Source organism: Pholis gunnellus, assembly GCF_910591455.1.
Source record: "Pholis gunnellus genome assembly, chromosome: 17".
NCBI lineage: Eukaryota > Metazoa > Chordata > Actinopteri > Perciformes > Pholidae > Pholis > Pholis gunnellus.
Window position 1 is genome coordinate 9,807,307 of NC_136544.1, and position 21,588 is coordinate 9,828,894.

The 21,588-nt window shown below is 42.7% G+C and overlaps 3 protein-coding genes across 3 annotated transcripts; all 3 read right to left on the minus strand.

Annotated features, from left to right (window-relative positions):
* Positions 1 to 721: 721 nt before the first annotated feature.
* ndufa4a (NDUFA4 mitochondrial complex associated a) lies at positions 722 to 2,715 on the minus strand. Its single transcript, XM_079178216.1, has 4 exons — positions 2,577 to 2,715; positions 1,698 to 1,786; positions 1,410 to 1,470; positions 722 to 979 (listed from the first exon to the last, which is right to left on the minus strand). The coding sequence occupies exons 1-4, from the start codon at positions 2,616 to 2,618 to the stop codon at positions 923 to 925; spliced, it is 249 nt and encodes an 82-aa protein (XP_079034342.1). The 5' UTR covers positions 2,619 to 2,715; the 3' UTR covers positions 722 to 922.
* Positions 2,716 to 3,095: 380 nt separating this feature from the next.
* On the minus strand, positions 3,096 to 9,461 carry slc35b1 (solute carrier family 35 member B1). Its single transcript, XM_079177556.1, has 9 exons — positions 8,980 to 9,461; positions 8,391 to 8,494; positions 8,155 to 8,285; positions 8,032 to 8,062; positions 7,295 to 7,455; positions 7,023 to 7,149; positions 5,388 to 5,494; positions 5,140 to 5,293; positions 3,096 to 4,681 (listed from the first exon to the last, which is right to left on the minus strand). The coding sequence occupies exons 1-9, from the start codon at positions 9,090 to 9,092 to the stop codon at positions 4,629 to 4,631; spliced, it is 981 nt and encodes a 326-aa protein (XP_079033682.1). The 5' UTR covers positions 9,093 to 9,461; the 3' UTR covers positions 3,096 to 4,628.
* An 813-nt stretch (positions 9,462 to 10,274) lies between these two features.
* On the minus strand, positions 10,275 to 18,980 carry fam117aa (family with sequence similarity 117 member Aa). The gene is given in 9 exon segments (XM_079176956.1): positions 10,275 to 11,358; positions 11,361 to 11,554; positions 11,826 to 12,000; positions 12,103 to 12,334; positions 12,882 to 12,989; positions 13,712 to 13,825; positions 14,041 to 14,136; positions 16,565 to 16,710; positions 18,445 to 18,980. Coding segments are annotated over 9 exon segments (1,248 nt in total). The 5' UTR covers positions 18,569 to 18,980; the 3' UTR covers positions 10,275 to 11,299.
* Between the last annotated feature and the right edge of the window lie 2,608 nt (positions 18,981 to 21,588).

A 21,588-nucleotide genomic window follows, 5' to 3' on the forward strand; every position in this document is an offset into this window, starting at 1 on the left:
GAAGAATAAGACGTGGGCTTCTATTCAAATATGAAGGTGTCCTTGACATTTCCTGCGCTGCGTCGGCTGCTCATCCTTGTCGCATCCCCCCCCCCCCCCTCGCCCCCGAGCTGCATATAGGGCAGAGCGACCTGTTGACATTTACAATCTCATCTGGCTAAGAGAGCGATGGCATTCTATAAAGAGGAACACCTCCACGTGTCCTGCAATTGTTCAGTGTCGAACGAGAACACGTTATTGCTTTAATAGAAATAGAAGTCAACCTTTTGAGAGAGCCTTTGTTGTTTACTCAGCTTAGAGACTTCATCAGAAGCTCTGGGTAGGCTTCCTAAACTGGACTAAATACGGATGAGGTTTTATCGCCCCCGTCCTCTGGACCACCAGAGGGAGCCTACACCTCAAATGTAGGCAAAGGTTAAAGTCTGCCCATGCCATACCAGTAAGGCTCTGGACGGCGGCCAAGAACCGTGCGGCACTTAACTCACCCGCAGCTGGTCACGGCAGGACAAGGTGAAATGAGGTGAAAGCCCATATAAGTAACAGCAAAGCATGACATGACTGTAAACTGAGTGTGGAGGGTGTTCTGGGTGGCAACGCAAATGTGTATTTAGAATAAATATAAACTTCTAAGTGACAAAACAAACTAAAACATGACAGAAGCTCAAGGACATGGGAAAGCAAAGTGCCCAAACAATGGAGTCAGGATGAATGAAACGGGCTCTTTTCTCTGTATGGAGGAGAAAAGACTCCTTCACTTTATTGTCAACCATTGAAAATGAGAAATAAGTGACATGTTCTACAAATGTCAATTGGATGCAATGAGGAAACTTAAATATGATTCACTGTGCGGGTTTAGCCTCTGCATCCCTTGGGGGGGGCTGTGTGGCTCAGCTCTTCTTTGTGCTTTTTGAAGATGGGATCTTTAGAAATCGGGGCCATTCTTCTTCAGCTTGCTGTAGTCCACGTTAACGGCGTAGAACTGAAAATACAAATCTCAGCTCAAGAACAAACACTTGACATGAAAATGCCTTGGCAACAAAAAACGAGTTCATGTGACTTGGTTTGTTTGTTGTTCCAGAATAATAAAAGAAAAAAGGTGAATAATAAAATCTAAGGTTAAATACGTGTTCCTGAATACATCAGCATTGTTGTCGTCTCTAGAAAACTCCTATGATTACTTTTGAGTGAGTGTGTGGAGTTAATGACTTCATCCGATTTCTTTCTACAAATCAACGTTAACCAGATTATGTCATTTGATTAATCCAACATAATGAATAATCCATGGCTCAGCCACACGTCTGGCAAAGATCCATACAATGATCCCCGATTACAACAGCCTTCAGCACAGAAAACCAACACTGCAACAAAGCACGACTGTTAAGATTCCCTGAGAGGAGACGGAGGCACACCTTGTACTGATCAGTTGGGGCCATCTTGTTCCAGGGCTCTGGGTTGTTCTTGCGATCCCAGCTGCAAGAGGAGAATCAGGTACACATCGTTAACGATTAATCAGGAGGGACTGTAACTAGACACTTGTGGGCGAGTAGTGACATATTTAGTTACAATAGCTGTCGGCCTCTTTACCTTTTTTCTCATCTGCAAATCTCAATCGATGCAAATGACTTGTGTACAACCCCCTTCGCCATTTTGAAAAATAATAAAATACAAGTTTCTCGTGTCACGATGTAAGTCCTTACCACACATCAGGGTTTCTCAAGGCCAGGCGAGCCAGGTACATCATGGACATGGCTGCTCCTCCACCGATGAAGAACAAAAGGGGGATGAGCTGTAGGAGACAAGACAGGAAGATAAGAAACCTTCACTAACAAAAGGGCTAAATGTCACAGCTCAAGAAAGAGCTGTGAGTAAACACACTGAGGCTGCTGGCAGCTTGTATAAACAGGAAACATTTCCCTGTACGACTAGTCAGGGAAAAAACAGCTGTAAATTTGACCGTTACCTGAAAAATATTAAACTTAAATATCTTCCCTCTGTCTCAATTTCTTTGCCCTGACAGCTGCCAAATATTGAGCCATATATTTTAGTTTAATTGCGTTACTTGTTATGTTTACAACTATATTTCTGTCACCCAATCTTGACTGAAGTGAAATAACAATCTGTACGTGAATAGTGTAGTTTATAGTGAGAGTAAACATCTAGAAATGCTACTTGCTAAAACTACCTAGCCAGCTAACTGGCTAACTAGTAGCATGTGGAGCTATTTGCAGCACACAGACCCTCTGCTTAGCTAACCAACAGTTGCTGTCGACTCCTGGGTCGTGACCCGATTTGACTCCAAAACTTCTACTGACTAAAGTCCCGTCACTCGCTACATCAGGAAACACTGTTTTTCCATGATTGCTACAGAAAACTATTTTTAAAAAAGTGAAACTTCTTTTAATATTTAACACAACTTTCTCAAAGTCAGTGCGGTCAAAGTCAGACTACTAGCTTAGCTAAAGCTAACTGGTTTAGCTAAGCTAGGTTAGCAACTCGAATCCACAGATGCCGATGACGGGATTTGAAAGAAAATATCTAACGCGACTTTTTATTGTATATAACCGGGATGTACTCACAGCTGGGTGGCTTTTCAGCTGCTTGCGCAAGACAACGAGCATGTTTTCGCCGTTAGTGAAGGTTGTACAGAAATAAACGGATTACAACAAGTGTTGCCAACACGGTGCGGAATTTAATCTGCAAAAATCGAGCAGGAAGAAAGGCGGATGAGCCGCACGAATAGGATGCGAGATATAGTGCCTGACCGATAGTACCGAAAACACACGATTATTAATTATTATGTCTACGATGTAGGTCGTTAATGTCACAATGAATGTAATGAATACAGAGACATTTTGTAGGGTTTCATCAATATGCTGCTGTGTGGCTTCAGCTTTTATGTCCACACTGCATTTTATTCTGGCAAATCCACGAAATGTTGATCATGTTGATGCTCCAATCACTAGATTTTCAACCCCACAACAAATCCACACATTTGTATAATTGAGCCTATATTTTTCTCTCTAAAGAGCTTAAGTTTTGGGCTAAATGTATATAATGTATAGTGTGTGTTTAATCCGGTTTCACATAACGTCCTTGTGGCTGTTTAATCATTGTATGCATTAACTCTACCTTGTGCATTCGTTTGATTCTCTTCTGATGATTGAAATGCCAGCATTTAATAAACAAATAAACAAGTCTATTTAGTTATTGACTGTCAGTGACATGATGGAGATATCAGTGTGAGGTGGACTGCCTGTGTCACAGTGTGACACGAGGGGGCGATGTTTATCTCCATCACACAAGGACACTTAGTTACAAAAATACAAAAGTTCTCAATATCAGCTGTCAGATCTTTTACTTTAGTAAAAGTAGTAATAACATCGTGTAAAAATACTCTTAGTCCTGCAATAAAAAAACTATTTAAGTAAAAGTACATACACTTAAAGTACCAAAAGTAAAAGTAATATGCAAAACGACTAATTTCAGAATACTATATAACCGTCTAATAATAATTGATGCATTGTTATGTTTATCACTTTGATGTTTCCGCTGGTAAAGGTGGAGCTAGTTTTAATGAATTGACATGCAGCTGGATAGCTTGATCTATAACAATACTTCAGAATGTGTTTGTTCATTTGATTTTGTATTCATCTGAATCCTCTAGCGGAGTAAAAAGAACAATATTTACCTCTGAAATGTAGTAGCAGTAAAGTATAAAGTAGCAGAAAATGGAAAGTACAACTACTTTTAATTGTACTTAAGTGCAATACTTGAGTAAATGTTACTTTCCCCCATAATTTAAGTGATGTGGTAAAACAAGTTGTTAACATCATTTTTAATTTGTTGGCTAAGAGATACATAAGTTGCTGGTGGTAATGACTTTGAGTGTTTTGGGCTATTTTACAGCCATTGTCCAACAAGCGGCTCTGATGTGAACCAATCAAGTGAAGTATGTGTAATAAAAAGAAAGTTACCATGAAATATCACAATTTCCCTTTAATGCTAAGTTATTTTCCCCTAGTAGAAAATAAGGAGTAAAAACAATTTAATAGTAAGATTGGACAGAACACAACAGGCTACATACAACCATTTATATGTTATAAATGATATGATACTTGGCTGATTGTTTGCCAAGAAATAAACTATATATGTGATGATGACACATATTCAAGAAACACTTTGTAAACCAAGCCTCACTTAGTGGCAAGTTCATGAGTTAAATGCTGGAAACATGTTTTAATCCTTGTTTGGTTTCAATATCCATCCAAGGGAGGTGAGCTGGTTTCAGAAACACAAAAGATTTCTCTAAATACAGTATTGTCCCCCCTTTTGTCTTTCAACCTTTCCAAATACTCCACAAAAGTGTGGTCAAAAAAAATGTCAATGGCTTGTCATAGTTCCTTAAGGATTTGAGCCCAAGTAAAACGTGTCTCTTCGATACATCAACAGTATATAACAGAAGCTGGACTCTCTTTTAAATACAGTTAAGTTAAATATCTGACCACACTTAAACAATTCATAGGCACATACAGTGTGCCTGTAAAGGACGTCTTATGAAAATAAGATACTCGCTACAGAGTGTTTCCATTTGCAATCTTTTTGCCTTCCTCTTGTGTGCTCCAGATGTTTTAGTGCGTCGTCTTCTTGGGGGTTTTGCCAAACTTGGCATCAAATCCGAGACCTGAGGAGAGAAAAGCAAAGAAGTGACTAAGGAGCAAAGCAAAGCCTCGGCAGCTAAACAGAAATGATTTTACACTCTTACTACCAATTTAACCAATAAAAACATGAAACTATTTGAGCATTCCTGCTTCTTCTCCTACTATTTCTGTATTATATTTACCGACTCCCCTTCAGCTATACTCTCAATGCATAATTTACCACTCAACCAAATGGTTTGCGTGGGAAGCCGAAGTATTCCCCAATTGGACCTAATTGTTTGTTATAACAAACGCACACAGTAACCGTCTCAGGCTACGTTTGAAGGCTTCTTTCAAGCATCTGCTAGCGTTATAGGCTGTCATAGATATTACAGTGATACACTGCATTCATGAGCAAAATAAAAGGGGGAAGTCGCACGTGAGAGATTTACAATGAATCCAAAGATGGCGACAAGAGTGTTTAACCAGAATTGACTCTCACCGAGGAACACGAGGATGGTGCCAAACCACTGCATCGTAGTCATGACGTTGCCAAACAGAATAACAGAGCCGAGGATGGTGAAGAACTTCCTGGTGGTGGTGACGATGGAGCAGGTCAGAGGCCCAAAGTACACTACCGTCATGAAGATGAAGGTCTGGTAAGAGAGTTAAAAGAAACACGTTAAGGAATGCAATTATTTATTCCAACAACACAGCATTAGCCATCACCTCGTACAGGTGTCCACCCACCTGGCCTAAAGCACTGGTCACTCCGAACAGAAGAATATTATAGATGATGCTCGGGTGGCGTTCGGTAAAACTAAGGAACTCCCATATCTCCCCCGTCGACAGCACCGCTGTGAGCAAAGAGGAAGAAGATGAAAAACGATGTCATGTTAAAAACAACTCACTAATTGAACATATTGTCACACAAGCTGAGAACATCCCATCATCGTGTTCATTGTGTGGGCACACAGCACCACCGAGTGGTGAAATACAGCAACAGCGTTTAGATGAGGCCTTGGTGTGGGGGGAGTCATGGACGTGTAGTAGTAGAGGTATAAGAAAACTGTTGCATCTTTGGGGAAATACCAGCACGTCAAAGCTAGCGGAGTGTCTTACGTTACGAGCACAAACTAAACCTGAAGACCTCTGAAGGCATCTTAATGCAGCCTGGAACGGAATTCATCACTTTTAAAACATCAATATAGATTTTCTTTTAATGCGTTACGGCCTGTGATATGAAAGTGTGCAGCACGTGTGCAGGAGAGATGGACACTTACTAAGAGATAGCAGACATTACCCATTAATATGGTGGGAAGGATAACAGTCTGTCAGTTCTCACACTGGCTTTGACCTTCTGATCTTTATCTTTCAGCCCATTAGTGCCTCACCTTCGCGAGCCTCTCGTTGTGTTGTTTTGTGTGCCTTACTCTTCAGTATATACACAGCAACCTCCTCACAGAACTGCAGCCTTTGCAGGATTCCTTATCTATAAAGATAACACTGAACGCTTTCGCCTTGACTGAATTAATGAGTTTTGGCTCTTGGGAGAAAAGTGATCACATTTTCTTTTAAAGAGCCTCTAACGCAGCTATTGTTGGTTTTGGTTTGAGTTTTTGTACGTATTTGGATCGCCATTAGCTACTTTACGCCAGCAGCTATCCGCCCTGAATGTACTGTGACTACAAATCAACAATGACATTTAACAGCACATTACACCAACAGTGATGATACAATTGAGCTGTTGATACTACATCTTGTGAACAAAGCAGCTCATGGACACCAGCATGTTAATAAAGGACCTGTATTTAAGACAAGTTAATCGATCTGCCTTCAGTTCAGATCATTTTAGACCTTTTCTTGTCATGTCAGACGTTTTACAGTATATGCGCAAAACTACAGAAAACTCAAGTGTCCTGTATAATGTGGCGCTGGTGAGCATGTTAACACAATATATGAGTTGTAGCTCAAGGACAAGCAGCTACGTGCCAGCATACACAAACACTACACCAGTTATAAACAAAGACAACAAGCTAATTGTTTCTGGTTGGATCATTTTGTGTAGTGAAGTGTATAAATTACCATTATAGTGTTACAAAAATCCATTAATGTACCAAAAGAAATGTTTTAAACCTTTGCTTTCATCCTTCTCTGACAAGTGCTTTGCAACAGGAGGTGTTTCTGTTTCATTCTGCCATATTTTGGCAGCACTGAAGCACATCAAGGTGATTTAGCTCATTAGTTTCTCCTCTCTGGCTGCAGGTGGGCCAACCGCCCGGCGGAGTTTTGGTTGGACTGAATCCCTTCCATGCTGGAGTCCCGGCGCCTCACGCCACATATTGGTGTTAGAGGAGAGTTTGGCAGAGAGCGCGGTGGACTCACCTAGCCCCAGCACCAGAGTGGACCACAGGTTGATGTTCAGCATCATGTGGTTGGCACTCGTCTGGAAGCGAGACCTCATGTGGTCCTGGGCCACGCCAGTCAAACCGTCCAATGTCAGAGAGACGAGCTGCGACACAAATAAAAAAAAAAACACACCACCGAGCCATGAGACCAGTGTCACAGAGATGTCACAGTGTGGCTGCAGCAGGGAGACACAGACTGAGCAGCAATAAATGAAATAAAAGGTGAAATGGATGGAACCTAAAACTCACCAACAGAATCTCTCCAAACCCAAAAACATGGTCATCTGCAACAGCCGAGCTCTTGTTGGGTTTGTAGAGGAACAGCGCCACACCGCTCACAATAAGCAGCACACACAGATACTTAGCCAGCGGGTACTTCTTCCTCAGTATTGTCACACCGAGGATCATCACTGCAACAACACGACAACAGCATGACGGACGTTTGTTTAGCCATGGGTATCAGGGAGACATCTCTCGAGATTGCGGTAATCCTACGCTGAATACAGTAATGTCAGGCCTTCACCCCTGAGAGTGGAAACTATGGATTGTGAAAGAGTGTTTGTGTGTGTGTGTGTGTGTGTGACAAGAGATAACCAAGCTTGTGAGCAGTGAGATACCAACCTTCATGTACAAACAGAACATAATGTAAGCTGCCATATGTCCGATATCACTCCACACATGTGAAAGGTATTTGCATGATCAGTTTAGAAAGACTTTTAGAATCTCTCGTTTGTCAAGTACTACAAACACTAGAGCACAACGCATTATGAGACCGGGCAGCTTCTGAGTTAGTCAATATTGAGTCTGAGGTTTTACAAACTCAAGGCTCTTTCAGATTTTGTAGCATATAGTATAGAACCCCAAATATTCAGGCATCGTCATTACATGTTACTAGCTCCAAGGAATTGTTTGTACTATGATAATATAATTCAGGCAACCGGGTGATATGAAGGCGGAGAGCAGAAGGCTAATTATCACACATTTACCTGGTATGGGCTTGCAGGATTTACCCAACACCTATCACAAAAGAAAAGCATAGCTTTAGGGTAAGGCAGCACCAAACAGTAACACATTAAAGAGAATCATGTTATCTAAAAGGGCAGACTCACCTGTGTGGGGTAGTTGATATACTGAAGGGCAGAGTTACTGGACACCATGGCTCCAAGATAAGAGAGCGAGCACAGCCCATAGAGCCAGCTCTTGGTGTGATCCGGCTTGGAGCCCTCAAAGAAAATGATCACTGATGATAAAGAGGAAGATATAAATCTTGGGAGGTTTTTTTTGTGTTTTCATATGAAGCATTTTTTATTAGTTCGTGTGTCTCTTCTGCACAGCACATACTCACAGATCTTAGCAAACAGAGCACTGACAACGCACTGGATGAAGACCAACGTCCGGGCGAATCGGAACTTCTCCTTTTGGTCTCCCTGACCGTAATCACCTCGCGTGCTGGAAGAGTCAGACAGACAACACTGTATCGAGTGCAACAGGTCACAGAGCAGCAGTGGTGCTTGCTTGTTGGTTTCAATGGACAATCATGTCAATATTATTATATATAGTTTATATACACAACTATATATAACGGAGGTCAATCATTTAGGTTTGTAACAGGGCTGCTGCTGGGGTGCAACATGTTGTAAGCGGATATGATCCCTGTCCGCTTTAGTGACTCAGGCGACAACATACCACATGTGTCATGCTTCAGTATGTGACATGCAACAGAAACTGGACTCCCCTGATCATTGGTAACGGCAATTTGCACGACAGATACAAAGAACGCATTAACATATGCTGCACTTGGTTGGTCATTATCTATAGCAGATAATGAAATAATAAAAACACTAACATAATAGCTCCTTGTTTGAATGGAGTTTGGTACGGGACAGACAGCTGTTACATAAACCACACAGGTTACCTAACGGTCAGTTACTTACATGGTCTCTTGTAATATCCCGTAGTAAAAGTAACACACGAAGACTCCGAGGAAGCACACGATGAACCGTATCCGCATGTTGTCCCACATCGAGACGGGCTTCCCAGCAGCCATGCTGTCCTCCAGCCGTCCGGGTATGTTCACCGACACCGCTCCGCTGCCCGCGCCCCTCACACCGACGTCCCGCTCCACTATAGCCGACGTGACGAGCCCGGAAATGGTGCTCGAGTGTTCAGCTTAGGGTGTCGTACCTGCGGTGGTTTAACGTCAAAGGTGTCCCCTTGTTACCTTCTCGTGCACGTTAACCGTTAATTCGTCAAAGCTCGCTAACGGTACCTTGACTTGTCTGCAGCTGCAGTCAGATGTCATGTCATTTGTTTGTTTTGTATCATTCCGATTAATCTAAATGTCTTCTTAAAATATTAGAAACATCACATTCCCACCGGATAGGTACCGATAGTGTCCGCGGAGCACAGCTCGTGTTTTCATTGAGAAATGAAAGCCTGTAATTAATGGGAAAAGGGAAAAAAACAGCGGTCGCGTCAGGAAATTTGGTTTTATGAAAGGACCTCAGGGGTGTCTACAGCTGTGCCTGAACAAATATATTGTTAGTTTAATAAATTAAATCTTCAGCACAAACACATAAGTGTGATAATTCTAACCACGTCCATCCAATGTAAAAAAAGAATAGAAATAAACAAAAAAAAATGCAATTAAAGTACCGAAAAGAGAAATCACTCGTTATGCAGAATGGCCCATTTTAGACTATTAAGTTATTCTCTATCATAAATCAACCTACAGTAATTACACATTATAATTTACACAGGTACCACAACATTGTACTTAAGTACATTACTTGAGAGTAAATATACTTCGTTACATTTCATTCCAGAAAGGCATATTGTTCTTGTTATATTGTAATTAACTTGTATTGGCTGTGTTATGTCGTGGGGCAGTTGCTAAAGCAGCTATTATAAAAATGATGAGGTCCATTCTTGAAAACGTCGCGTGGGTTTTAGTCGTCCTAGGATGTGGATTAAATTCATTGGTCCATGTAAGGCAATAGAGATAATTTTTTTTCTCTCCTCCACCAATCACAATGGATTTGGGTTAAAAGGGCGGTGCTTAGATTTAAAAACCGCAAATCCACGTGTCAAAGGCGAGCAACAACAACAACCACAGTCATTATAAAAAAGTATAGAAGGTATTTACATGCCGAGAAAATCTGGTTATTTTATTCTCCTCGCAGTGGCACACTAAATATTAAGTATTAAAAGGGTGCATACTCAGTTCAGAGAAAATACAAGGATGTTCTTTTTATTCAGTGTTGCATATGATCATGCTGACAAAGACTTAACTGAAGCAGAGGGAATCAACCTCTTCCATCTCCCAAGAGACTATTGACACATTAAGGCTTTCTGGCCAGAACCTCATGGGGCAAAGAGGCTCACATTGGACCAAAGACTCAAAGCTTGGCCAACTCAAACTCTTAAAAAAGTTGACAAAATTGCTTTTGTTTGGTTAGAACAATGCCCGCTGTGGGCAATTAAAGCTACTAAAACATCCATTCCTGCTTATGAACCACAAAGTATATTCAGAAATACAAGTTGATTTCTTTCAGTGAATACAAAAATAGTATCACCAGCCTCCTAATAAAGACACAAATATATATATATATATTTTTTCCTTGAAATACATCTGTAGAAAAGTAGGCCATCATTAAACCTTGGGCCAAAAATATTTCTTTCCAACAAACTGAAATTTAAGGAACAAACGTGTCAAGTACTCAAATTAAGCTGAAAGTTTAAACTAAACTTAACAATTCTTTGCGCAACAGACAGTAAAGTAGTAAAATAGTTAGAAAGTAATACTCGTGTTGTAAGTGCTTGGGTTTTTGCCTCTGAATTCACTTATTTGGACATTAAAAATGAAAACATCCCGAGCAGACTGCAGTCTTTGTTTGAACCGCTGATGCACAACTAAAAAAAAGAAATTCAGTTTTATAAAAAAGAACAACATCAAAACTCATTCAGCTGTAAAACCTCTTCAGCATTTTCCACATTATTAATCCATAGTCCATATGGAGGAATACTAAGTGCTGATGATGTAAATATCAGCTAAATGGTTTCCTGACGGTGGAGATAATCAGTAAAGCAGCCGGATTTTAGGCCAAAGTTAATCTAAAGTATGAGTCACAAAGTCTCTTATTTTGATCACAGTGATCATGGCACCATACAGCAGTGACGAGCCATGTGACCACAGGTATCCAACGGCATATAAACCATATCCAGTTTGTGTGGGTTCTGGCAGTACAGCGTGGTTCAGTCCTGAGAGGAGGCTCTGCTCAGACGCCCACCTACTGCATGCCCAGGTGCCTGGTGGGGGAGGCCTGACCTGGGCAGCCGGTGACCGGAGAGACTGACAGGCCGCGGAAGAGGAGGTCCATGGAGGGCAGAAGAGGCTTCAGAAGACTCACAGGGCAGAAAGCGGAGCCTCCATGGGGGGTGAAGTTGACTTTATTGGGGTCAGGGCAGGAAGGCTGGAGGAGAGGCTCATCCTGACGGGCAGATCTGGAGCTGAAGAGATGCAGAGAGTGGATGGTATGTACCAAAGGGTACCGGGTCATCAAGGGCTCCAAGAGCCACAACTTTGCATGCAATTTTGCACATTTATAACATCATAATAGCAATTAAGTCTGCAACTAACAATTATTTACATTTCTTTTCTGTCATCTGTTGGTACATGAGGGGGGGGGGGGGGGGGGGGGGCCTCTAAAGGCCAGCCACAGTGACTACATGATTATATGATCAGTGCATGATGCCTTGTTCTACAAAGAAGTGAACTTACATTCCCTCCTCGCACACTCGTACTCGCTCGCAGCCTTCTGGCGGCTCGCGCTGGAAGGAGTAGGTTTTGTTGGGACGAGGAGCGGAGGAGCAGGGCTGCAACAGAGGAGGATCCAACGCAAACGAAGGGAGCGAAGTCGACGGAGCGGGACACGCCGTCTCACAGTCCACGGGCTCTGCGAGAAACATCCAAACTTTTATTAATAATACAAAAATGATACATTGCGTTTTGAAACCTCAGCATACAGTACGCCACAAAAAATGAAGGGTTGTCTAACCTGGCTCTCCCATGGGACAGGGAGACTGTGACGGGGACAAAAGAGATGGGTTCCATAGAGAAGGGGAATTTGATGGAGACAGAAGCGATGGATCTAGAGGACAGGGGGACTGAGAAGGAGAGAGGAGGGAAGGATCCAGATCCAAGGGGCCGGGGGAGTGCTCACTCTGAGAGCCACTGCTGCATCTCTGGACGGGGACGGGGGCCCTGTGGCCATCTGGGATATCCAAAATCTGCAATATTCAGGAGGAAACAAGTGAAGGAGTCAGAGGAGCTAAAGAAACAATACAGAGTGTGGTATGCTTTCCCTTCTGGGAGCCAGGGTTTACAAAATGCCAAGACTGGATGTGGGTAAAGATGACTTTCTGACTCAATTTCCTCACGATTGTATTCAAAGCTGTTTCATGACAACAAGCTCGTTATCTTATGATTGCCAATCTGCCAATCTGCCAATCTGTGCTTTGCAGCTGCTTAGACGTTGGGTCAAAATCGTTTTAGTTTCGAAAACTAAACCGTGTTACTATCGGCACTTTGATGATGTGACGCTCGATTTGCTCTGTCGGCACTTGCAGGGAATTTAAACTGCAGACCAAAGTGTATTCTTTGCCCCGAGGCCCCCAGGGTGTTATAAAAACAATCTCAGTATCAAGACTGAGATGAAAAAGTAAGTATGTTCTTATTACGACAGAACTGAACCTGATAGTTTACAGGGGAAAAGGCAATTGTTAGTTTACTAATCTTAACCCTCAGTGTTTGTGAAGTGCAGCTCAGCGGCCTAACCTCATGCTGATCGTCAGGTTTCTCAGAAACAAACACCTCTTCCAGCTCTAGGTTGAGGCCTTCAACACTGCGTCGCAGCCGTGTGGCGAGTCTGTTCAGAGGCAGCGTCTGGAGAAAAACAAGTCAAATGAAGAGGGAGTGTACCTAAAGCCACAGCTCCTTCACTCCTACACCGTGTTTGATTTGTACAGTTCAGGTGATTAATCGCCTCAGGGGACAATATAAGAAATTACCCACCACAATATTTTAAATTACCATTCATCAAATGCCCCACAAGAAAGCACATTTTTGTATATCTATTATCTTATTCTATTCATATATATACACCTTCTGGGTAGGGGAAATGGTTAAAAATGGGAGAAGACTAGTATTTTGTAATGGAAATCCTCATTTCCGGTAAATAAGAATTATAAATTTGTTGCCAAATAAGTTTTTTTTCTGAACTGTGAAGAGGAAAAACCCAGAATTTCAGGTTGTTGCGTCATGGAAAATAAATCTGTGAGTTTAAAATTCAATTAAGCCGCATTAGTTTAGGGGTTTAGCAAAGGCGGGTCATTTTTAACCCGCGGGTCAAGGGCAGTTGACACAATATAAAAATAGTACACACATACACGAGACAGAATACTTCATCCATACGATGTGCTGTGATATGCTGGTTTCAGATGGTCTTCCTGTGACAGCATGGCATTAACGCAGGAGACGTGATGACAGCAGTTACTAAGAAAAGCACCGCTGTTTTTTTCTTTTTTCTACATCCCTGTTACTAAGCCGCTTCGTAGTCTGCCTGTGGAAGACAGTTTGTCATCACAAGACAAAAGAGCAAGGGCTACCTGAGTGATGCCTGCTGCATGACCTGCCGGCAGGGGGTGGTGGGGCAGCTCGTACCCTGCTGGGGGGGGGACATGGCGGGAGCGCTTCTGCAGCTGGTTCCTCAGCTTGGCGACCTGAGGGCAGAGTGGATTGAAACCAAAAAGAAAATGATTCACGAGTCACTACGATTCTCTCTGAAAGGGTCAGCATGTAATCGCTTTCCCCTCGGGGAGCTGATCGTGTTTTTTTCGGGCCATCAGTGGAAGGGGCGCAGAATAAAGGGTGTGAGTAGGAGGGAATATCAGGGAAGCTGATTAATGAACTGCTATCGTGATAAAGTGATACTTGCCTCCCTCAGGTGCTCCGCACTGCCCCACGAGGCCGAGCGCTTGTGTCCGCCGGAGCTTCTCCTTCCTCGGGTCTCCTCTGCCCAGGAACTTGGAGTCTTTGAAAAAAAAAATATTATTACAGCGTGGTGAATAAAGAGTCCTGTATTTGGGGGGCTGTGGTATAAAATGGCCTTTTTTTTTGGGAAGCAATTCAGCCTTTTTGGGGGCCTCTTACTTCTTTTCTGTTAAACCCAGTGCACTTCCAATAAACACTACAACTTAAAGAGTACAGCGCAGAAGAGAAGCCCCACAGCTGTCTTGCACATCTGCCCCACAACAGCTGTACGGAGGGAGGCAACGAGAAAAACCACCCAGAGCTGCAAAACAGCTCGGCTTCCACACAAATCCAAACCACATCATGGTGAAGACTATAAATACAGTGCAAGTATCAGCGTTTTACACCTCAGTGCACTTACACGCACACACACACACACTATCACACTTTAAGTAACCTTGTTATTCACAAAGTCACGTACTGTGGAGGAAACACAGCTAAGACAAACAGAGAACACAGAGCCTTCTTTGTGCACTTCTTCTTTTCTCAGTCAAAAACTCCTTAACGTCAAACTTTCACTCATATGCTCGTACCAATTTCTTCACATGGACTCTTGATTTTCTACCAGAGGGCGCCGGGTTCACCGCTCCCGGCCGTTGGTTGGGAGCAGACGATTGGCAGTTCATCCTCACCAGGTGAAACCCAGGGTTGAGTTGACCCACAGGAAAAGATATTCACAGTTCTGGTGCCTCTGGTCAACTCCTTCACACGCTCACTGGCCCCTCGCCGGCATCTATGCCATTCATAAGGCAGCTAGCGTTACACATTTAGCTTTCTCTGTCTGCAGTACGGCTATGTCATGATTTTCCGTCCCCGAAATACCTGACCTGTTCTTCAGGTGTCGGCCTCACAACTCAAGAGAAATCTCACTGGTGTCTTAACTGCCTGCAGGAAAACACAGACACCATCTTGTCCTGTCCAGTCCACTCATACGTAGTGCATCGCCTGGCTAAATAAGTCAGAACGCGGCATGAGTCGGTCATACAGTGACATCGGTGTAGAGTTACAGCTGCCCCCCCCCCAATCATCCAACACCAACAACCCCCCCCCTGGCCAAAATATGAACAGGGGGGTCATGGGACTCAAATCTATAAAAAGACTCCAAAAGGTAGCAGAACATTTGGTCTGGCTAGTGTTTCCACTTTGGGCGACTCATTTTAGGATCAACAGTCCAAAACCAAATAATATTCAATTTACAATTATATCAAACAGAGAAGCGGCAAATCCTCACATTTGGAAGGATGGAGGCAGAGAATATTTAGCATTTTTGCTTGATAAACACCGTATACATTTACTTGGTTATCAAAGATCTTGACGATTATTTTCTTTCGCTTAACAAACTTATTTATTGATTAATTATTTCAGCTTTCAACAGGAACAACTGACATTGAAATGTAATCTACTGAACCTGAAACACTACACTTATTGTTTTAGACTGTGTTGACCCCAATTTTGTGGTGATATTTAGTGTTATTGGTTTGCTTTGTATTATGAAGGTTGTTATTTGTCCACACACATGCATGCCCATCTGTTGCACGTATCTGTAGAATTACAGTTATTACCGTTATTCAGTGTGAAATCTTGCATATATTTTTTATGGAAGTATGTTATTATTTCTTTCCATTTTACGTGTTAATGGCAGATGTATGTTTGATCGTGTCTCGTAATCCCAAGTGGGATTGACCACATGTCATGACCGACTATAACCTATTGTTTGTTTTAAATCTACAGAAATAGAAATTCACATCACAGAACTTTCTTTGTACAATTTGCAGAAAAGTCATGCTCAATGAGGAAGGAAACAAACAATGAGCTATATCATCTGGAGTAATGGCGAGGGAGTGTGGCAGAAGGAGGTGCTGGGAGGTGCTGGTGGTTGGGTGCATGTGTGTGTGTGGTTGAGGAGAGTGCTGGGGGATGGGGTGTCTGTATAATGAGGTCAGGAGGGGTTTGTTCCTCACAATGGAGGCAAAGGGGGTTCTTTCGGGTTTAAACTGTGTCATAGGCGAAGACGAAGCTGCGGAGCTTGGTGATGTTAGTCGGGGCTTTTGTGCACTAGTTAGGAGCAGATACAGTCGAGGGGGGAGCGAGGGAAGAACAGCGGAGTTTAAAGAAGAACAAAAAAAAACGACTATTTCCAGTTGGCTGCCTTCCACCCGCAGCGTCGAACTGGAACCACCAGACACCTGCAGAGCCAAACATCAGATATCTTGTCCTCCTTCACATACAAGAAAAGCAAGGCAGGGAAAACATTTGGTCTCCTGCCTGCTTTTCCTGCAACATGAAGCAACAGGTTTTATGGGGAACATGTTCTCAGTAGCACTGGTATAACAGACTGCTACTCATCTAGGCCCAGTTTTGTTAAATAACAGTGATTACAGCAAGTCGTCGCCACTCATTTGACCGTGTCGCGATATCGTAATATTCACCTGCGTGGCCTTGTCATTGACACAGGTAACAGCCGGGCTCTCTGCCTCTTTGGGCCACTGGCCCTGCAGATAGGGTCCGACGATGGCGTCCAAAGACAGAGTTCGGCGGATGGTGGGTTTCGGCGGGCGAGCCGTGGTCCGGTCAGCTTTTGGGAACATAAACAAAAGCACATGAAGTCAGTGATCATGTCTGTGCCTCGCAAGCCTGAACTCAGCACATGTCAGAACAATGTCGGTCTTGTAGAAGTTATAAAAACTCATGTGTGTGTGATCACGTTTCGCTCACAACACTGCATGCGACATATTTGTGTATTTAAAAACTCCCTTTTAAAAAGAGGCTGAACAGTATTTCAACACCAGTGGTAGCTGTTCACAAAATTGCTCCCAGGCTTCCTCCCCACCAGTCAGCACGCAGTGTGTAGAGTTATGTGTGTGCGTGTGCGTGTGTGTGTGTGTGTGTGTGTGTGTGCATGTTGGCAGCTATTTGTAATCTCTGGCAGGTGTGGACTATGCCTTTGACCTGGAGCAAAGCCATCCAACTACACAACACTGGCAACAGTCACCACAGGCTACAAGTACATCTACCACCAACAACACACACACACACACACACACACACACACACACACACACGCAGTATGTTGTCACGTTGCAGGGCAGACTGAATGTATAAATAAACACCACTACATGCAGATGTGACTGGCAGAGTTACAGTTAAAGTCAAAGAGAGAGGCTCTTAAAGCGGCTGCTGCGTTGGCGTGAAGCAGAGATCCCACAGGTCAGAGTGCAAAGAGGCGACTTCGGTGTCCAAATAACATTATGAGAGCAGTGTTATGTTTCAGGGTTAAAAGCCTTCATTGTTCAGTTAGTCAATGGTTCCCTGAATTAGTACGAGAAGCATGGCCCTTTCCTTTACACATAACCATTGTAGTCTTGAAATCAAGTCTGTTTTTTGCTTTACTTTTCTTAAATCATATGTTGTGAATGAATTAAGTTCAAATGTAAGGACTTACTCATTCAAAATGGCTTCATCAACACTGTTTTTTCATTTAATCTTGAGTACTGATGCTTCATTGCTTTCCTTTCGGGCTGCAACTAACTGACTATTATTTGCATTATTGATTAATCTGCTGATCAATTTCTCGAAATATAAATCAGTGTCCATCACAGTAGTTTTTGTCCAAAAACCTAAACATTTTGCATTCACAATGATCGTTGTGAGAAGCAGCACATCCTCACACGGTAGAAGCTGGAACAAGCAAGATGTTTACTTGAAAAACGACTTAAGCGATTAATGGGTTGTCAAAATAGTTGCTGATTAATTGTCTGTGTCCATTAATCTTTGAGAGTCTACTTCCTTTTGTGATACAATACAGAAAAAGAGAAGTTTGGTGGAAGGAAATGGGGCAGGCCTCGAGCCAAGAAATTCGTAGTCGACTAACATGCACACGTTTTTGGCGACTAATGAATTACTCGATTTGATAGACAGACCTGTAAAGCTGTTGGTGTGATCTCTCCACAGAGAATCACACTAAAAGCACCACTTTAAATCTTATGTTTGGCAGAGATGTGCTCATAAGCTTCTTGGAAAGAAGTCATTCAGCATTTTTAAAAAAGCATAAACAAAAACAAATAATTGTATGAAGAAATGTTCATCGACCAAAAAGACTGATTAGTGGTCAGGGCAGCCCTAGAAATACATTTAGTAAATGAAACCCATAGGTAACATAATTTCAGATATTGATATTGAGATATAGTCAGATATTGATTATAAAGTGGCACCAAATAAACTTTTAAAACACTGGACCACATGGAGGTGAATGCAGCCTTACCCCCCCTCCTCCTCCTCCTCCTCCTCCTCCTCCTGAGTGTGTATTTACCAGTCTTGACCTCCCTGCAGAGGAGAGCGGGTCCTCTCTGGAGCTGGTATGGGATCGTGGCTCTGAGGGGCTGCAGGCTGGGGTTGCTGCACCCCCGAGGCGCTCCTCCACTTCTACCCGACATCCCCCACTCCGAGCTCCGCTTAAGAAAACACACACACACACACACACACACACGGCTCTGCTTTTTCCTTCTTCACTTCTTTCACTGCAACTGCGCTGACTTCCCCTCTGTCCACATTCAGTTCATCCACGGCGATGATCCAAAACTCCGATCGTGCTTCTTGTTGGGCACCAAACTTGAGCTTTCTTTTGTGATGATGACCATGATTTTTCTTGCTTATATTCGGGGTGAAGGCGCAGACACAGGGAGAGAGGGAGAGAGAGAGAGAGAGAGAGAGGAGAGACGAGTTGAGCGCAGTTTTGCGGTTTAACGCATCCTCATAAATAATCCTTCATGTTGCAGTGTGAAGAGGACACGAGCGGAGACCACGCGCTGCTCCCGCACATCGCTGCTTGTTACTCTTGTCTGCAAAGTGACACCACAACAGCTCGGCTCAACCTGAAGCAACTATCTCGTGCAGTATGATGACTCCAAGGGAGGGCGACCTGGTTGGTTGCTGCAGAGTACTACTGAGCACGTATTGGTCTTCACGCCCATCTGTCTTCTGAAGGGACACCCCCCCCTCCAACAAAAAAAAACTTAAAGCTCCCATCCACTTTGTTGAGATTTGTTTTCATGGCCCCTCCCCTCCAATCCTTCAAACCCACGTTCAAACCCTGGGGTCTATTCAAAGTGTGGTTCAGGGACCCCTACAGGTCACTACAGGGGCTCTGAGGGTCCAGACTTATGGATATACGATGATATGGGAGAAACTGGTCACTTTACTCAAAGGGCATATATAGATGTAGCTATTTCAAGCAAGTTATAACACATTGCAAGATGTTCATTCAGTAAAATAAACTAATTAAAATAATATTGAGTTTGATACCATGTCATTACCTATTTTCTAATTCCACGACCTAAATGTACACATTTAATGTATTAAAGTCAGGGGGGTTTTTTTGTACTGTTTGAACTACTTTAAACAATGTTGTTATCTTAGATTTATTACCATTGCTGCAAAATATATCACCAAAAAGGCCTAAACTGTAGTAAAAGTTACTAACATAATTTTAAAAACAACACAGAGTGTACAATAATGAGTGCAATAAAACAAACCTCATCCACATAATTCAATAATACTTTGATGTATATTAGTTATATATTAGCTACATGAGCCACAAACACAAATCAAACACACTGTATAGATAAAGGAATTGCTTACATAATGACCAAAAGGCTTTAAGGAAGCAGCTTTCTATCCAGCCCCATGTTTGTATTTCTTTCATTGTTCTCATAAAAAAGACATACGACATACTGTATGTGTAGGTTCAAGCATATTTAGGAGACATGAATCCAGTAGGCCTCCAGATGTTTCATAAACTGAAACAGTCATTTCAGTGGCGTGAATAAAGCGTTCTCACACTATCTTGACTGTGGGTGGTGCTCTTTGAAAGGCGCCGTGGCTAAGTGGCGGGATCGTGATCAACCAGCAGCAACAACTGCAAGAACATGAACACAAGAAATTGAAAATGTCTTTCACTAAAAAGCCACATACATCCCGATTCTGTTTCTATCAGGATTTTCTCATAATCTTCTCCACAAGGAGGTCCGAGGTCATGGTCTGTGTCACGGCCCGGCTCTGGGAGACACATGGTTACATATAACATGTAAAGTGATTGGTAAAGTGATTGATTAATGAAAAAGTAAGTCAAAAAAAGTCAAACAAAAGGTTGGGAGAGATCTGTAGATGCAGGACAATGTGCTGCAAAAACGAGGAAAAGCACCCAAACGCCTCAACACAGCGATGTGCGGTGCCAACAACTGACTTCTGCTGCTCGGGCTTTTCATGCATCGTGGCCCAGGTGTGTCCAATGCCGCTGATTACTCTCCAATCAGGTCTGCAGCCTTGGCGAGAGAGAGAGCACAGACACAGCATAGGAACCAAACAGAGGTTCACGGTCTGCAGTAAAACTACTGTATATAGAGCAGCCGTGCAGGTGTTCGGGGCTTCAGCATCTTGAAAATGGATACTTCAGCAGGATGGGTGAAAAGAATATTCTGTAGCCATCTGGAGGAATCATTTGCCCAACCTGGCATAGCTTGTTGAAATAAGATTTATCTCATCTCTATAATTTAGCCACCCATATGTTTCCCTGTAAGACCCTCAGGTTGTTCTTAAGAATTAACAAGCATTTCCGGCATTTATGCATTATGTTACCCCTGATAACGTTAAACCACAAGATGGTGCCAGAGCACATGTGTCCCAAGCAACCGGCTGCTCGAGCCAACATCTCCACTGACTTCCTGTTTTGAAACCTTTTTTTTTCTTTTTTTTAAATCAAATCACTGCTTTAGGTCTGGTTTTCCTGTGACTCTCCATACAAAGTTGTGATCGACACAAAGAGACACGCATAATGGAAAAAGGCAGTTTATTGCAACACAAACCAAACAGAAATAAATCAAAGTATACATGTAAAAAGAACAACACTGCTGCATTGGATGAAATCAGATAAGTGATCATATGCGGTAGCTTAAGATTGGATCGATTCAATAAATAGCTGCACAGATTTAAACAGTGTTTGATTGATCAAGCAGGAATGATCCCAGATCAGTCACGTTCCATAAAACATACTTCTCAGTGCTATGTCACTGTGGAGACAGTCTGTAAAAACACATCCTCTACCTTTTATGTGGATAATCTGTATCTCTTAAAATGATCATCACATCTCTCTTTGCAAGTGGCTGCACCCAAAGGGCGGCAAGTGCTGTTTTGGTCACTTTTTGAATAAAATAAAGTAAAGCAGGCACACAAACACACCGCTGATATTCAAATAAGGAGCAAGATGGGAGTACTATTTAAGGAAATAAAATGGATGCTTTGGAGAAAGGTCTGAGGGGAGTTTGCAGAGATCTTGGATGACGGGAATCACAGATAGTACAAAGAGGTTGTGGCGGAGTGATTGAGAGGAGCTGAGCGGATAAGGCGAGGAGAAGGGAAAGAACCAAAACATGATGGATCCTTTCAGCTTCATGATGAC

What these genes read in the sequence shown, in the direction of transcription:
- ndufa4a (XM_079178216.1), bottom strand. Translation starts at nt 2,618, where the DNA reads ATGCTCGTTGTCTTGCGCAAGCAGCTGAAAAGCCACCCAGCT. An exon ending in TTGAGAAACCCTGATGTGTG is followed by an intron (nt 1,471 to 1,697) that starts GTAAGGACTTAC and finishes CTCCTCTTGCAG; the next exon opens with CTGGGATCGCAAGAACAACC. An exon ending in CCCCAACTGATCAGTACAAG is followed by an intron (nt 980 to 1,409) that starts GTGTGCCTCCGT and finishes TTGTATTTTCAG; the next exon opens with TTCTACGCCGTTAACGTGGA.
- slc35b1 (XM_079177556.1), bottom strand. Translation starts at nt 9,092, where the DNA reads ATGGCTGCTGGGAAGCCCGTCTCGATGTGGGACAACATGCGGATACGG. An exon ending in ATATCAACTACCCCACACAG is followed by an intron (nt 8,063 to 8,154) that starts GTGAGTCTGCCC and finishes CTTTTGTGATAG; the next exon opens with GTGTTGGGTAAATCCTGCAA. An exon ending in GGTTTGGAGAGATTCTGTTG is followed by an intron (nt 7,150 to 7,294) that starts GTGAGTTTTAGG and finishes TTTGTGTCGCAG; the next exon opens with CTCGTCTCTCTGACATTGGA.